Source organism: Neomonachus schauinslandi, chromosome 5, assembly GCF_002201575.2.
Source record: "Neomonachus schauinslandi chromosome 5, ASM220157v2, whole genome shotgun sequence".
In the NCBI taxonomy this organism is placed as follows: Eukaryota; Metazoa; Chordata; class Mammalia; order Carnivora; family Phocidae; genus Neomonachus; species Neomonachus schauinslandi.
In genome coordinates this window covers 141,073,936-141,091,033 of record NC_058407.1, presented here as the reverse complement: position 1 = coordinate 141,091,033, position 17,098 = coordinate 141,073,936, and the positions used below count along the sequence as shown (strand labels likewise).

Here is a 17,098-nt window from a genome sequence, read left to right as displayed (position 1 = left end):
TTTCTTTCTTTCTTTCTTTCTTTCTTTCTTTCTTTCTTTCTTTCTTTCTTTCTTTCTTTCTTTTCTTTCTTTCTTTCTTCTTCCTTTCCTTTTTCCTTTTTCCTTTCCTTCTTTCAAGGCTGGAGTCTCCTTGCTCTTCCTTGTTCTTGTTACCGCTGCTGAGGATGGTCTGTCTGCCAGTACCACACACCCACTGAGACAGGCATGACCGCCCGCTGAAGGACCTGGGACCATGGGCCTAGGGGCCTAAGGTCGTTGCTGTGGACTAAATGTCTGCGTCCCTCCAAAATTCACAGGTTGAAATCCTAACCCCCAGTGTGATGGTGTTTTGGAGGTGGGGCTGCTGGGAAGTGATAAATAGGTCATGAAGGTGGAGCTCTTATAAAAGAGGCCCAGAGAGCTTCCTTGCCTCTTCCACCGTACGAGGACCTGGCCAGAAGATGCCATCTTTGAACCTGGAAACAGGCTCTCACCAGACATCAAATGTACTGGCACTGTGGTCTTAGACTTCCCAGTCTCTGGAACTGTGAGAGATGAATTTCTGGGGTTTAAGTCCCCCTAGTCTATGAGAGTTTGTCACGGCAGCCCAGATAGACTAGGACAGGTATAGTGGGCCAGGCCTCAGGTTGGCCACTGTGCAAGGGATCCCCCCGAGGAAGCGCAGGCTAGGGGGCTGACTACCTTGAGGGAGAGCACCGGAGGTCCTTCCTGGGGCCCCTCCGGGGGTGTTTCTGGTCTCAGACCTGCCGCTCCTGCGGCACAGGGTGCCTCCTTCACTGGACTGTGGTCACAGCAGGCTGGGCCCCGGGCATCCCAGGTAACTTTGTGGAGTATGTCCTTCTCAATCATCTTCCTTCTCTCCCTTCGGAGGGCTCTGTGGGCTGTGGAGTCTGTGCCCCAATGGGCTCGTGAGGCAGCACCTGGGGGTTCTGTTTTCAGGTCACATTCCCACGGGGAGAAGGTGGCTTCTCCGTGTGGCCCCCGGGGAGGACCCTGGGTGCTGAAGGACACAGCCCCACGATTGCCTTCCTGCCACATGGGGGTGTCCTCAGGCACCCGAAGAAGGGAACAGGCCTCATCACAGGTCTCTACAGGCCCGTCAGCGTCCCTGCCTTGCAGAGAGGCAGGACCCCTTGTCTTTGGGCCCCACTTACTCCAGGGTTCTGCAGTGAATTCCACAGGCACCACACCTGGCTGTGGAGAAAACAGGTGTCCTTAGCATCCTCAAAAACATACTGCAGGGAATTTTTATGTGTGTGGTAAAATATGTATGTAACGTAAAATCTGCTATTTTGATTGTTACAAAATGTATCATTCAGAGACATTAAGTACATTCATAATGTGCAACCATCACCGCTGTCTATTTCCAAAGCTTGTTTATCACCCCAAAGGGACTGTGCCTCCCCACCCCCCAGCCCCTAGTAACCTCTAGTCTACTTTCTCTATGGATTTGCCTGTTTTAGGTATGGCATATAAGTGGAACCCTACAGTATTTGTCCTTTTGTGTCCTTGCTTAGCTTAGTGTTTCCAAGGTCCACTGAGGTGGTAGCATGTGTTGGTACTTGGTTCCCTTTCATGGACTGCATAATGTTCCATTGTATGGATACACCATGTTTTGTTTGTCCATTTTTTGTGTTGATGGACACTTGGGTGTTTCTACCTTTTGGCCACACAACTATTAAGGGGTGGACAAGAAGAAATCCAGGCCCTTTGACTCCAGAGCAAGCCCACAGCCTCTGCCCCTGTGAGTTGATGCAGACTTTCCTGTCCCAGACTGAAAAAAATTCTACAGAAGAGTCGCCGAGGTAATAATATAGATGAAGAAAACACGAGATAAGACCATGTGGACATCGCTGCACCTGCACTAACCACAGGGCTTGGCAGCCCTGGGAATTTCTCCTGTTTGGCGTTATACTTCTAGGCATGGCTGGGTGAGTGGGTGATGTCTGTCCTGGTGATGGGTAGGAGACATGCCCTGCCTGGTTCCGTAAAATGACCCCGTGTCAGTGCTTGCACTGAGAGGTAGACTGCGGCACATAACCACTCTGCCCAAACCAGCACGGAGAGACTTGACCAGACTCTAGGATGGCTTCCAGCAGCGCACGGCTAGGATGACCCCAGCCCTGCCTGAGAAAGCTCAATGCTGCAGGGAGAATTTAGTGTTTGTTCCAGCCAACAGCTGACCTCCCTTAGAGCATTTACTAAAAAAGGTTTATTATTGTGAGTATGTGTCTCTTAAAACCGAGAAGCATCTGTCACGGGAGAGCCATTCCTTTGGAGGGACCTGGCTTCGGTCTCCCTTCTCCGTGGGAGGATAGACTGCTGACTTCCATACCTGCCAGCGACACACCTCCTGGCCTGGTCACACCCCCACTGACCCGCTGTCTGTGATCGTTCACGACCCTGACTCTAGTGGGCCCTGCTCTCCTCCTCCCTCCTCCCTTTAAAACCCCAGTCACCTCTGCACAAACCAGAGCTCAGCTTTTTCCCCTGCTGTCAGCAGTTACTGAATAAAGTCTGCTTTCACTGCCTTGATGGATGTCTGGCTGTGTTGGTCTTTGAGAACATCCCCCATTCCCCTGGTTAATGAGTGACCACTAGTCATAATAGTTACAACGGAGCTAAGCCAGTCTCCTGGAGCTTTTAACAAGAGTCAGGCAGGCCTGACTGGTTGGGGACCTGCCCAGTGATGAAAGCCTATTGATGGCTTCTATTTATAAAGGCAGCAATTAACTTTAAGCACCAAGCCATTAATTTTAGATAGAGTTTTCTGTCTCTGAGAAATGGGAAGACAAGAAGATAGAAAATTTGCTCTGAAGGTTGGAATGACTAACTATGATACTTAGTTATAGAGTGTGCTGTGGTGTTTTCTAATTGTTTCTTGTGTTTGCCTTGCCTCTCCAGCTAGGGGCACCTTCTTATCTCTGAATCCCCACTGTCACCCTTATTAAATCAACAAATGTTTGGGGAGTGCTGGGGTTTTAACCTCTTTGACCCCCACTGCCGTTAGGGTCTGGTGAGAGCATGGCCACCCACACCCATACCCCATTCTGCCCGCAGGGGCCCAGCATCGTGGATCCCCGGAGCCTGCCTCCTACAGACCTCAGGAGGCCCAGCGGCCGTAGCAAGCCAGGCCCTGGCAGGCTCTTCAGCCAGCTCCTCTGACAAGTCTGGGATCAGGGCAGTTTGATCTCGCTGGAAGATGAACAGCTCCTCTGGCCCGCAGTCTGACTGTGGACAAATGAGAGGACTTTTGGATTATGGGGCGGCGGGCAGAGCCAGGAGGGCCTCAGGCTCCAGGCGCCCTTGCCCTGCTGCTCAGAGTGATCTGGGGAGATCAGTTTTCTCCCAGAGGCCCTTGCCCTGGCTGCGTCCTGCCACTGCTTTAGAAAAGGGCTTGGCCACACAGCCTTGTGAAGGTGAGATCCAGGGCTCCCTGTTCTGCACATACCTGCTGCCCCCTAAGACCTTGCACATAACAGGTGCCCAGTTAATGGCCGGCATCGAATGAACAGGGCAGCGAGGTGGTAGCTGAAAGAAGAGTCCAGCTCTCCCCCTGCCCTGCAACCTGCAGCCAACACTTAAATGACACAGAGCCTTGGTGCCTCTAAGGGGAGGGGACACATAGAGTTTCCAGCTCACCTCACAAGGATATCTGAGGGTGAGAGCAAACGAGGCTGGAGACGTGACAAGGCACTGGGGTCACATTATCCACTCTCCATTAGCCTTGCTGTGCACAATGGCCCATGAGGATGCCAAGAATCAATAAATGTATTCAGAGAACAAAAACTGAGATTATGACAAACACAGAAGCTGATAAGCTCCAAAGCTGTTCATGGGGCAGCATCATGTTTGCCATGGGAAGAAACGGCAGTCGGGGCCTAGGAAGACATAGGAAGAAGGTGCTTGCTTACCGAGGAGGAATCTGAATCCAGAGATGGGAGCTGCTCCCTGACGGCCTCGAGGATGGCATCCCAGGGCCCTGTCTGGGAGGCCCAGCGAGGTGAGGACTCCTCATCTTTGTCCTGGGATGCCATGCGGGCCCAGGCTCCGGGGTGATTCTCAGCATGCCATCATCCAAGCAGACCTGCAGGGGACGCAGGGTGAAGTGAGAGGGTCCTGGGGCCAAGGGTCAAGAGCTCAGGATGGGGCAGGGGGAGAGGGCTGCCTTTTCAAAGCACCTACCACACTGTGGGGGATGAACACAGACTCCCAGACCTCCCACTTGGTTTCCCTTCTGGTTCTGCGGGTTCCTGTTCCTGCCAGTTACTGTGCCCGCGCTGTGTGTTTGGTGCAGGTGGAGCCCAGATATGGCTGACCCCCGAGCAACACGGGTTTGAACTGCGCCAGTCCACTGGTATGCAGATTTTTTTCTATAAATACAGTTCAGTACTGTAAATGTGTTTTCTCATGATTTTCTTAACATTTTCTTTTTTCTAGCTTACTTTATGTGGGAATACAATATATATTTACAGAATATGTGTCAATTGACTATGTTATCGGTTAGGCTTTCAATCAACAGTAGGCTATTAGCTAAGCTTTGGGGGGAGTCAAAAGTTATATGTGGAGGGGTGCCTGCCTTGCTCAGTCAGTAGAGCATGTGACGCTTGGTCTTGGGGTTGTAAGTTCGAGCTCCACACTGGGTAGAGATTACTTAAAAATAAAATTTTTGGAGGGGGACACCTAGGTGGCTTAGTTGGTTAAGTGTCTGCCTTCGGCTCAGGTCATGATCCCAGGGTCCCAGGATAGAGTCCCGCATCAGGCTCCCTGCTCAGCGGGAGCCTGCTTCTCCCTCTGCCCAATCCTTTTTTATTTTTTTAAAGATTTTATTTATTTATTTGACAGAGAGAGACACAGCGAGAGAGGGAACACAAGCAGGGGGAGTGGGAGAGGGAGAAGCAGGCTTCCCGCTGAGCGGGGAGCCGGATGTGGGGCTCGATCCCAGGACCCTGGGATCATGACCTGAACGGAAGGCAGACACTTAACGACTGAGCCACCCAGGAGCCCCTGCCCAATCCTTTTTTAAAGATTTTATTTATTTGTCAGAGAGAGAGCAAGAGCAGGGGGAGGAGGCAGAGAGAGTGGAATGATGGTACTTCAGAGCCAGTGTCTGGACATCCCTTGCAGCGCCAGAGGCCACTATGCGTAGGTAATGGGAAGACAGCACCGTCTGGCTAATACCCCATCAGGGTAGCAACAGGAGTTGTGAGTGGTGGGGTACTTGCTTCTGTGCTTGGTGCACCCTGAACTATGAACAGCAGGGTGCGGATGCAGCTCATACACACATCAGGGGATTTTTTTTTTTTGGAAGCGGGGCTCTGTAGGGCAGATTGTAGGACACCAGAATCACCGAGGTGAAGGCGGCTACCAGAGACTAGGTTCTTGTAGGCAGGCAAGGCAACGGAGGAGGGAAAGGCACTACAGGCTGCAGGAAGAGCATGTACGTTGGCTCAGAGGAGCGGAAACTGCCCAGTATGTTGTGGGGTAGAAGCTATCAGTTGCTGGAATATGCGGTGAAAACGGACCAGATCGCGCAGGGTCCTGAACGCGCAGGTGAGGATTTCGGACTGGGGTTAATGCCTAAGGCTAAGCCAAAGAGGCGCTCCAGTCTCTTCCGAATCCTGGCGGCACCTCCATGTCCGTTTCTTGGCTGCAGCCCGTTAGCCCCGCCCCCAGCCCAGCCCCTGGCCCCTCCTGCCCGGGGGGCGCCCCGTTGTTATGACAACCAGACGCCAAAGGCTTCCCGGGTCAGGCTTTTAAAATCTAAAGCTGGGAAGCAGGAAAACACATCGCCCGCCTTCCCAGCCACCCCCACTCCCTGTTCCCCGCCGTCCTGTCCGAATCCCGGCCTGTACCTTCGCAGCTGCGACAGGCCCGAGGCCACTCACCTCAGGCCTCCGCCTCCCCTCTTTGCGCGGTCCTGACAGGGCTATAAACAGTCCCCAGTGCGTCCCTCCGGTCTCGCTCGCCCCCTCGGGCCGCGGCGCAACTACTGAGGCTCTCACGGCCTTTGGAATTCCCCCTTGGCAGAGTCTTAGATTACTGGACTGCCAACCGCACTTTTCCCCCTGCTCCCCTTTCGGGACTCGGCGCGTCCTGCCTCTCATGAAACAGGATTGGTTTCCCCGGCCAGGGGCGGGGCGGGGCAGGGCGAGCTCCGCCTGTTCATTGGCTGACGTGGGGGTCACACATCGAGCGGGGCGAGCTGACCGGAAGGTTCGAGTGCGGGACGGACGAATTGCCCGGCAGCGCCGGGAGCTGCCCCGCGGCCCGGCGAGCGTCCCGGCGTGCTCCGCGCCTCCCGCAACCACTTCCGGGGCGGGAGCGGTGCCGCGGGGTCCGGGCGCTGCGGCGGCAGCCCGCGCGGAGGGAGTCCGGGCGAGCTTGGCAGCGAACGGACCGGTCTGAGGGAGTGCGGCGGCGGCTGCCCGGGGCCCAGCGCAGGTAGGCTCCGTGGCGGCCGGGCTCCCCCGCCTGGTGCCGGCACCTGCAGCCCGCTTGCGGGGCCCGGCGCCAGGCGGCCCGGCCCTGCCACTTGCTCGCCGCGTGAGTTTCTGACTGCGCTTCCGCTTCTGCAGCGGTGCGGTGGGGACGACAGAGCCACGTGCCGTGTAGGGTTACCGGGAGGAAGCGTCAAGGGACGTCAGTACAGTCGAGGCTCGGGGTGTTCCCGAAGGACCCCCCCAGGGCCTGAGAACCAGGGCGGGTACCCCGGGCCCCGCGAAAGGCATACGCGCCGAGACGAGACTTCCTCCCTGTAGGCATGGCGGTTGACCACCAGCGTCATTATTTTTTAGTTAAGATTTTTGGTTTAGAGGAACGGCCACTGAGCGAGTATACAAATATATGGATGAGCATAAACGTTTTATTCATAACAAATACCCCGTCATTGTAGAGTATGTGGCATGTGGTGGGGTGATAAAAGAGGTAGCGGTAGCTTTGTGGCCCCTTGGCATCCGAGTTCTCCCTCCCTAGGCTCCTTGAGTCGGGTCTGGTTGTGATTGCCACCCCGCAGGGTGTCAGCCGTGTGAGCCTCCCTCCAATAATGGGAGAGACCACTTGGACTCCACCCTGGCATTTGGAGTAGAAGAGACACACCCATTGGAGGCTTGAGGGGTGTATTGAAAGGGGCCTTGAACTGGCACTCGGCTTATTTGGGTTCTTAATCAGTGTCTGTTGGCCAGGACTGTTCACGTTGGGGTTTCTCACCTGCGAAGTGAGAAAGCTGGTTGATCTCAGGCCTTGCAGGTGTGAGGAGGTGGGGGTACCAGAAAGCAGGGCTTTGCTCTGAACTTGGTTACTTAACAGCCCCCCTCACATGTACACATACTCTGGCCAAGGGCTTACAAATTCTTTGTCCCCCAGATTGGTGGCTTGTTGCTTGTTTGGCTATCTCAGCTGTTACCTGGAGATTGGAAGCATTCTTTAGTAGAGACTGAGGTCCTAGTGGCATCTGTGAATTGCTGGGGCACCTTTAGGCCATCTGAATGGACCCGACCTTTGTTTTCTCCTTTTCTGTCTTTTCTATACTTGCTTTCTTGTTCTTTCCCACCCATAGTAGAGAAGGAGACAAATGTTACTCTTGGACCTAAAGGTTCTAATAGGAAGCTAAGGGGTTGGCATTGATTTGGTTAGGATTCCCAGGATAAGGGACTGTCATAATCATATACTTTTCATCCTGGTGGTGTTGCATCTCTGGGAAAGTTCCATCACCCCACAAATTTACCAGTCTATCACACCCCCCCCCCCATCCCTGCCCACCATCTGTCCCACTTTCAAGGAATTCATAGGTGGATTCCTGCTCAGTTAACATTCACTGAATACCAATCACATCCTAGATTCTGTGCTGGGACTTTCTTTTCAAGATTTAATTGTTTAAAATTTTTTTTTTCTTAGAGATTTTATTTATTTGAGGGCGCCTGGGTGGATCAGTCGTTAAGCGTCTGCCTTCGGCTCAGGTCATGATCCCAGGGTCCTGGGATCGAGTCCCACATCGGGCTCCCTGCTCCGTGGGAAACCTGCTTCTCCCTTTCCCACCCCCCGCCCCCACTTGTGTTCCCTCTCTCGCTGTCTCTCTATCAAAATAAATAAATAAAATCTTAAAAAAAAAGATTTTATTTATTTGAGAAAGAGAGAGGGATCATGAGCAGGGGAGAGGGGTAGAGGAGAAGCAGACTCCCCACCAAGCAGGGAGCCCAATGTGGGGCTCGATCCCAGGACCCTGGGATCATGACCTGAGCCGAAGGCAGATGCTTACCTGACTGAGCCACCCAGGCGCCCTATTTGTTTAAAATTTTTATACAGTAAAATTCAGTCATTTGGTGTTTGGGTCTATGGGTTTTGATTAATGTATAGAGTCAACATACCCACCAATCAAGATACAGAACAGGTACGTTACCCCCAAGTTCTGTCTCGCTGTCCCTTCGAGGTTTCCCTGTTCCTAATCCCTGGTACCACTGATCTGTCCTCCAGCCCTTCAGGTTTGTTTTTTCTAAAATGTCATATAAATGGAATCATACAGTAGGTAGCCTTTGAGTATGGCTTCTGTTTGCACAACTGTGTTTGAGATTCGTTCATATGTTATGCATATCAACTGTTTATTTCTTCTGTTTATTACTAGCGTTCCATCATATGCTATTCTGCCATTTATTTATCCATTCTTCCATGTGTTTTAACAGCAGCCCTTTGAGCTATGTCCCTATTAGACAGCAAGGAACTAGGGACTGGAGATGTTAAATAGCAGAGCTAAATTTTGATATAACTCCCAAGTCCAGGGTTCTTTCCCACCCCACCCAAGAGGTGATTTGGTCCAGTGACTCAATTAGCATTTCTTGACTGCCCATCCAAAAGGTTGTCAGGCTTCCTGAGTTGCTGGAGAATTCCCTTTGCAGAACTGGGGACTGAGGATTGATGAAGGAAAGTATACACCCCAGTGTGTGACTCACCATATGTGCTCCTCTTTTTCTGTCTGGTGACAAGCTCACCAGTATTAGCAGGATGGAGCTGCCCAAACCCATACAGTATTTAATAAAAATTTTCTAAGTCTGTCCCAGGAGTTGACTGCATTGAGTCTGCTAGGATAGTGACATCGAGGCCTCCTGCAGGTAGGAGTGCAACCATCGTGTTTCACTCCCTGGAACAACCAGGAAGGAAAGACCTAACCCCTGGGTCTCCCTCCACAGTGATGTCGGAGCTCAGCGATGAAGCTAGTGAGCCAGAACTCCTGAATCGCAGCTTGTCCATGTGGCATGGGCTGGGTGCTCAGGTCAGCCGGGAAGAGCTGGCTGTCCCCTTGGATCTTCACACAGCTGCTTCCATCGGCCAGGATGAAGTGGTGAAGGAATGTGTGCAGCGGTAAGAGATCTTGGGAAATGTTCCTTCTGCTTAGATTTTGAGTACCGTCTCTGTGGCTTCAGATCCCAGACAGAGCTATCAGTAAGCTCATGGGGCCTCACACAGTCGTAAACATTTCAGGCACACAGATCAATCCCCATGTCTCTTGGACAGTGGTCAGTAATGATTTATGCTGGACACTAATAAGGAAGTCAGTTTGTATTCTTCGGAAGAAAGAGAGGCTTTAAACATTTTTTATAGGCTTATGAAACGTTTCAGGCTTTCTGTAGAGTCACTTAATGGTGTTTATGAATTGCAGAAATGTTCAGACAAAACAAAAATAAAGTTAAAAAGTGATGCCCTGTGGCCTTCTTTCCCCAGAAGGTTCATTTTTATCTCTTTTGCCTTCCTTTCCCTTCTAGCTTTTGCTATAGAGGAGGAAGTGGGGTTTATCTTCCTCTCTGGGGATTGCCACCTGCAGTCTTATACATATGTTAATGCAGTTTTTGGAAAAGGACCCATCTCCTCCTCTCCACCCCCTTACTGACCTACCTCCTTGTTTCAGTTTTTCATCGATAACTTGGAGAAACGACCTGTGTCCGTACCCATATGTGCCTTTTTCAGTTCCTGGGGAGCCAAAGCAAAGCCTCATTTGAGTCCCAGGCTTCTGGTTCCCAAGTCCTAGCCATCACTTATGAATATCTGGCCAGTCGAGTACAAGTACAGGCCTGTGGTAAGGGACAGTCTGTCGTACTCCTGTACCAGGTAGCCTTAGGAATGTGCAGCTGGGTACACAGCACATTCTCTCATAGGGTCACTGAGACCCCAGTCACAATTCTGCTCCTTCAGCATTCTTGGGCTTTTAAGTCTTTAGGTGTGCTGTTTAAATGCATGGTCCCAAATGGCTCCACAGGGGAGAGGGGAAGTGTCTGTGCTCTGATTGGGATTGTGGCCCTAGCTGACACTGAAGCTTGCCCACAGTAAGCATAGACTGGGGGCCTGAGGGCAGGGGAGGCCTCCGAAGGGAGGATTGGGCCCAACTAGACATGTGAGAGCCTTAGAGATGCTCTGCCAAGGGCTAGTCTCTTCTCCACGTGGAACTGAGCACTCCCTCGGTGAAGGTTGTGTGGCCAGGATGAATTGGTCTCTGTGCGCTCTCCCAGCCAGTGGCCGCCACTGCATTCCTAGGATCAGGACCTTCTGGAATGGCTGCGTGGGCATCCCAGAGTTACTAGAAGATGCTAGTGAATGGAAAATAATTGTCTGTGTAGCTTCCTGTGTGCGTACCTCTGAGAGGCACAGACTGGATTGATTGTCAGTCGTTGCCTCTGCTGGAGGCAGGGATTGTGCGAGAGGAAAGGCTGTGGGACATGAACTATTCAGGGTGTCCTGGAAGTGGATGTGATTTCCATGCCCCAATCCCAGACTCTGGGCTTGGAAGCCCATGGTTTTTCTCCTGCGGGAAACGCCTTTCCAGAATTTTGATGGACATGAATGAGAAAGATAGGATTCTCTGGTCAGTGATTTTCTAAGAATGTTTCTGTAGGATGAGGTGACTAGGGAGAAATATTGTCCATTTTCTGATTCCCTTCCCATTCCCCTTTCCACCCAGCCCCACACTAGCAGATTCTGGTCTGTTGGGAGAAGAAGGCAGTCAGGGTCCAGGTCACAGTTCCTTGACTCTGGCACTCCGGACAGCCCAAGCCAGATCATTCTCCGCTGGGGACCTGTGCATGTAGGATAACCGGTTAGCCACGTCCCCGGCCTCCACCCCCTAGATGCCAGTAGCTTTTCCTTCTCCAGTTGTGACAACCAGTAATGTTTTCAGACTTTGCCAAATGTCTCCTGGAGCAAAAAATCACCCCTGGTTGAGAACCATCTGTGTAGTTGGGGGTAGGAAAGAAGAGTTGCTGGCCTTGGGGTAGGCGGAGGGGCCGATGAGAATGTGCAGTCGGAGGAGGAAGGCGGCTCTGAGGACTTTGCAGAGGCAGCTGTGGGGCAAACCTAGCGGTTTCCCTGCCTGCCTCGCTTCCCCCATGACGTCCAGGGTGGCAGATAACTTCTGCTTCCTGGCTGTATTTCCCGCTCTTTCTCTTGGCCCGGCCTCACTGCCAGCTTTGGTAAACCTCACATGTGAGATGGCTGGACATGTCTGGCATATCTTGTGTTTGTTTAGGAGAGAGTTAGATTTGAATAAGAAGAATGGTGGTGGCTGGACCCCGCTGATGTATGCCTCGTACATCGGACACGATACCATCGTGCACCTGCTGCTCGAGGCGGGGGTGAGTGTGAACGTGCCGACCCCGGAAGGGCAGACTCCGCTGATGCTGGCGTCTAGCTGTGGCAACGAGAGCATTGCCTACTTTCTCCTCCAGGTGAGTGACGAGGGGACTCAGGCCCAGAGACGCGAGGGGCTCCTGGCCACTCTGGCGGAGACGGGAGCCACTGCAGACCATGGTGTGTGCTTGCTCGGGTCATCACTTTGATTCTTGCAGCGTGATGGCCTGGAGCGCGCCCGCCCCACACAGAGGAGCTGAGGCGGTAACGAGCATTCTGCGTTCTCTTGAAGCAAGGTGCCGAGCTGGAAATGAAGGACATTCAGGGCTGGACTGCTCTCTTCCACTGCACTAGCGCCGGGCACCAGCAGATGGTCAAGTTCCTCTTGGACAGTGGAGCGAATGCCAACGTGAGGTGATTACCGGGTCGTTAGTGGCCGCTGTAACAGAGGAGGGCAGCTGGGGAGGCAGCCACAGGCCAGAGTGCAGTGTAGCCCCTGCTGTGGGCAGAGGGGACAGGCCTGCCCAGGCGCGGGAAGCTTGGGGCTGGTCCCAGCTTTTTTCTGCATCTCTCAGGAGACACTGGGTGCAGCACTTTTTGAGCCTCATTTTCTTTATCTGAAAACTGGGGCCAGCAATACCTATGTCATGGGGTTGTTGGAGGAATTACATGTTCTGTCACACACCAGGGGCCTGGCATAGTGAATGGCACTTGATTGACATGCATTAAATGCTAATTCCTTTTTCCTTCCTGTCCTTTGTCTATATCGGGTGAGGTGATGCTTTGAAAGCAGTCATGAGTTTTATAAGCTGGAAGGGGTGTTGTCTAAAGTATGTCACGACAATAATCCCCTTTCAACACAGCAAGTACCACCCCAGCTTCTGGCTGGCACGGTGCCCGCCCCTGGCTGAAGTCACCCCCTGTAAGGTGCACCATAGTTTCACACGCCACTGAGAAAGAAATGCCACTGATTAAAATGCCACTTGCCTATTGGTTTTAAGATAAATTCTGACTTCAGAGATGTGAGAATGTGAAAATGGTGTGTCTTAGAGTGGATGCAACCCAGGATTTAGCTTGCTTCCTGTCTTCTAGACCAGGGTGAGAGATGTGAGGGTCAGGAGGTATCTGGAGACAGTGCTGAGCACAGAAATAAGCATCAGATAGTGGGTGAAGTAAGGACAAGGTAGATGATTAGTCCCAGAGCTCTTGGGAGGGCTCCTGGAAGACGCTGAGCTCAAAGATCGTCTGGATGGGTGGGCGGGAGATGCTGGCTGGCTGTGCGCAGTGAAAGGCAACAGTTGCTATTCGCCTGTAATTAAAACGGAGATTTAAGAGTCAGCCGGTGGAAGCAGCTTAGAGGGAGTGAATATGGGGAGACAGGTTGTCTTCAGGAAGAGAGACTAGAGCTGGTGGTAGAAGCAGAAGAATTTATGAGGCTCATGTGTCGATAGGAACTTTTTTCATGTCACTCTGTTCGTTCTGGCGAGAGGGAGACCTGGACGCCTCAGGATGGGTGACGAGCTGGCTTGGGTTTGTCTGCAGCAGGAAAGCTTCTGCCTGGCTCAGCTCCTCTCCGCTAATCGTCTGGCCATGGCCTCTATCTTGCAGGGAGCCGGTATATGGATTTACTCCTTTGATGGAAGCAGCTGCCGCTGGCCATGAAATAATTGTGCAGTATTTTCTCAATCATGTAAGTGACCCTGTTTATTTGCTTACAGTTTAGTCATGGCAGGTGAGGACTCCTGTCCCTGAAATATGGGCTGTAACAGAATTTTCTGCTGCACAGAAATAGCTGCTCTTTATTTATTCAGCACATTTTCATTGTATCTACTGATGCCAAGTGTTGAGTGGCGCTCAGGGGTACAGTGGTGAGTAAAAATAGACACCTAATCCTGTAATAATTTTGAAAATGCTATTATTTGAGAAGTATGGAAAATATATTTTAAAAAGTAGGTAACACTTGTCATCCCATCACTTAAAAACAACATATAGAGTAAGAATGCTAAGATCTTCCTTCTGAAGCACCCGCGGTTCCTCCCCAAGATGCCCACTTGGTTTGATAGAGACAGCCCAGGACTTCTCTGCTTAGGAAGGTCTGTCTGTAGACAGGTGCACACAAGTTGCTCTTCATTTTGAACAGAGTGGGATTCTTTTTTTTTTTTTTTTTTTGGTAAAGATTTTATTTATTTGACAGAGAGAGACACAGCGAGAGAGGGAACACAAGCAGGGGGAGTGGGAGAGGGAGAAGCAGGCTCCCTGCTGAGCAGGGAGCCTGATGCGGGGCCCGATCCCAGGACCCTGGGATCACGACCCGAGCCAAAGGCAGACGCTTAACAACTGAGCCACCCAGGAACCCCTGAACAGAGTGGGATTCTACTGTGTGTTTACTCTACAGCTTTTAGAAATTCAGTTAATATGCTATAGACATTTTTTCCTTATGGTATCCCATGTATAATCCGAGCCATAATTAATTTAGTCAGTTCCTTATTTGTTGAAATTTAGGTTTCTGACATTTTACAGTTATAAACTGCTCCAGGGACTAGCTCTGTATGGGCAGCTTCAGCCTGCATACAGGTATATCGTATTTCTGTAGGAGGGATTGCTGGTGTTCACATGGGACACTTAATAGGTCCTAATAAAGACAATAAAAAATGGGCAAAGGATCTGAAAAGACATTTCTCCAAAGATGATTTATAGATGGCCAATAAGCAATGCTTGACATCATTAGTCATCTGGGAAATGCAAATCAAAACTGCTAGGATGTCTGTAATATAAAAAGACAGTAATAAGAGTCAGTGAAGATGTGGAGAAATTGGAACCTCACACACTGCTGGTGGGAGTGTAAAATGATGCATCCTCTCTGGAAAACAGTCAGGCAGTTCCTCAAACAGTTAACATAAAGCTACTGTATAACCCAGCCATTCTCCTAGGTATATACCCAAGGGAACTGAAAATCGGTCCACACGAAAACTTACACACAAATGTCTATAGCAGTGTTATTGGCAGTAGCCAAAAGAAAGAAACCCACATGTCCATCAGCTGATAGATGGATAAGTTAAGTGTGGTCTCTCCACACACTGGAATATTTTTCAGCCATAAAAAGGAATGAAGTTCTGACACCTACAATATGGATGGACCTTGAAAATATTATACTCAGTGGTAGAAGCCAGACACAAAGGACCACATATTGTAGGATTCTTTTTATACGGAATATCCTGAGTAAGCAAATCTGTAGAGATAGAAAGCAGATTAATGGTGGCGTAGGGCCGGCAGCAGAGGGTGGGTTGGGAGGGTGGGATGGGAAGGGATGATGAGAGATGGAAGTACTGGGGAGAGGGTGGTGGTTAAGGGGTACATGATTTCTTTTTAGGGTGAGGAGAATGTTCTGAAATTGATTATGGTGATGGTTGCATGCCAGTGAGTTATACACTGTGAGTGGGTGAATTGCACAATAAGTGAATTTGTCTTGTTAAAAAGTGCAGTGGGGTTGAAATAGTAAGTCTTAACAGATTCCCACTGGAAAGGTTGTCTCTTTTGCCTCCCCGCTCCCCCCCCAGTTATATGTGAAGGTGCCCACTTTTTCATGTCCTCACCAAGCCCTGAAAGTTACTTGTCTGGCGTTTTTGCCAATGTGGTGGGAGAAAAGTGGCATCTGTTTTGGTTTATACTTACTAGTGAAGTTGAACATTTAGAAATGCATTTATTGGCCATTTGTATTTATTTTATGATTTTTCTCTTCTTGGGGGGTTCCAATTGGATATTTTAGCATAATAAAACGTTGACATGCTATCTCTTTGAAAAAAGAATTTGGGGGGCACCTGAGTGGCTCAGTCAGTTAAGTGTCTGACTCTTGGTTTGCTCAGGTCATTATCTCAGGGTCATGAGGTTGAGCTCAGGCTCTGCGCTGAGCGTGGAGCCTGCCTGAGATTCTCTCCCTTTCCCCTCCTCCCCATCCTGTGCTCATACTCCCAATAAATAAATAAATAAATAAATAAATGCGCCAGCTCACAGACTTAAAAAAAAAATTGGGGAGCAGTACCCTTACGTGGTAAAACTAGACATGAGACTGAGGGGGTAGAGGAGCCTGCCTGCCCCCTTTGCCTCTGTCTCCCGGTCTCTCCCCACGGCTGCTCCTCAGCTCTTTCCTCCCTCCCTTCCTTCCTTCCTTCCTTCCTCCTTCCTTCCTTCCTTCCTCCTTCCTTCCTTCCTTCCTCCTGCCCTCCCTCCCTCCCTCCCTCTTTCTCTCTCTCGGAGATTGTTCTGTATTAGTGTATGTTAATCTCTTCTCTCTCTTTTCTTCGTGGCGGCACAGCATTTCCTTGTAGGGATGAATCAGAGTCGTTGGAAGTGAGTCGTTGCCAGCCTCTGGCTGTCACACAGAGTGCTGTGGAGACTCCGCACATACGTCTCTGCACACGCGTGTGACCACGTCTGTCTGGTTCAGTACCGAAGGTAGAATTTTGCATGGAATGTGAGTACAGTCTTAACATAGGGTTGCCCACTTGCCACCTGAAGAGGAAATTGTACCAACTTACACTCTTTCCACAGCAGCAAGAATTATGAATCTTAAATTTGAAGTACTTTCAACATACAGAAAAGTACGGAGGATGATAGTAATACAACCCACATGACCCCAGAGTGACCCCTAAACAGATGCTGATCTGCAGCTTCCTGCTCCTGGTTTTATGCTTGTGCCATGCACTGTGTGTCCTTAAGGAAGGCACAGGTTGTTTGATATATTTTAAAGATTTATGTAAATAACGTGTCAGACTGTATGCGTCATTCAACAGAGCGCTGGTGCATTGGGGCGTAGTTCACTCGTTTTGACAGCTCTCTATGTATTGAATGTATGAGTATTTTACGTTTATCCATTTGTCTTTTAGTGGACATTTCACTTGTGTCTACTTTGCTATTCCTGACAGGGCTGTGGTTGCCATTTTTTACCTATCTTCTCGAGCATGTGGGAAGGGATTTTAAAGAAATCAGGATGTATTCTTCAAAGTAGAATTTTTGGTGTGTAGGGTAGGGTGGATCTTGACTGGAGAGTATTAACTTACTTTCCTCCATAGTCATCCTGATTGACATTCTGATAGTATTTTATAGCTCTCTTCTCCACACCCTCAGTGACACTTGGTACCTGGTATCTGATGAGCTGTCTCCTATTGATTTTTACCTTTCCCTGATTTCTGGTGAGGTTGAGCATCTTTTCATATATTTGTCAGCCATTTGGGCTTCTTTGCTGCAAATAATTATTCTTTGCAGTAATTCCACTTACATGGACTAGGCACCCTTAAGACCTAACATAGGGTCAAGAACAGATGGGTAAGAGCTCAAACCTGTAAAAATCATAACCTCTGCTTCTGCGTTTAGAATTTTATTTTATGTATTTATTTATTTAAAAATTTTGTATTTAAATTCAATTAGCCAACATATAGTACATCATTAGTTTCATATGTAGTGTTCAGTAATTTATCAGTTGTATATAACA

At 50.1% G+C, this 17,098-nt stretch overlaps 2 protein-coding genes across 6 annotated transcripts in view; one reads left to right on the top strand and one right to left on the bottom strand.

Moving 5' to 3' along the window:
- The window catches only part of DNAAF8 (dynein axonemal assembly factor 8), a 10,221-nt gene extending 6,159 nt beyond the window's left edge, over nucleotides 1-4,062 (bottom strand). The window contains exons 1-3 of the mRNA XM_021698012.1: nucleotides 3,915-4,062; nucleotides 3,103-3,231; nucleotides 682-1,194 (exon numbers count right to left, since the gene is read on the bottom strand). Coding sequence (XP_021553687.1) covers nucleotides 682-1,194; nucleotides 3,103-3,231; nucleotides 3,915-4,037 — 765 coding nt within the window. The 5' untranslated portion in view covers nucleotides 4,038-4,062. The remainder of the gene's footprint in view (nucleotides 1-681; nucleotides 1,195-3,102; nucleotides 3,232-3,914) is intronic.
- Nucleotides 4,063-6,418: 2,356 nt separating this feature from the next.
- ANKS3 (ankyrin repeat and sterile alpha motif domain containing 3) overlaps nucleotides 6,419-17,098 on the top strand; it is a 30,233-nt gene continuing 19,553 nt past the window's right edge. For 2 of the 5 annotated variants that reach the window (XM_021698178.1, XM_021698177.2), the window contains exons 1-4: nucleotides 9,179-9,354; nucleotides 11,510-11,708; nucleotides 11,903-12,024; nucleotides 13,219-13,300. In XM_021698178.1, coding sequence (XP_021553853.1) covers nucleotides 9,185-9,354; nucleotides 11,510-11,708; nucleotides 11,903-12,024; nucleotides 13,219-13,300 — 573 coding nt within the window. In that variant the 5' untranslated portion in view covers nucleotides 9,179-9,184. Of the gene's footprint in view, nucleotides 6,445-9,178; nucleotides 9,355-11,509; nucleotides 11,709-11,828; nucleotides 12,025-13,218; nucleotides 13,301-17,098 lie in introns of those variants that run through there. The other 3 variants (XM_021698176.2, XM_021698180.2, XM_021698179.2) reach the window with 3 other exon arrangements.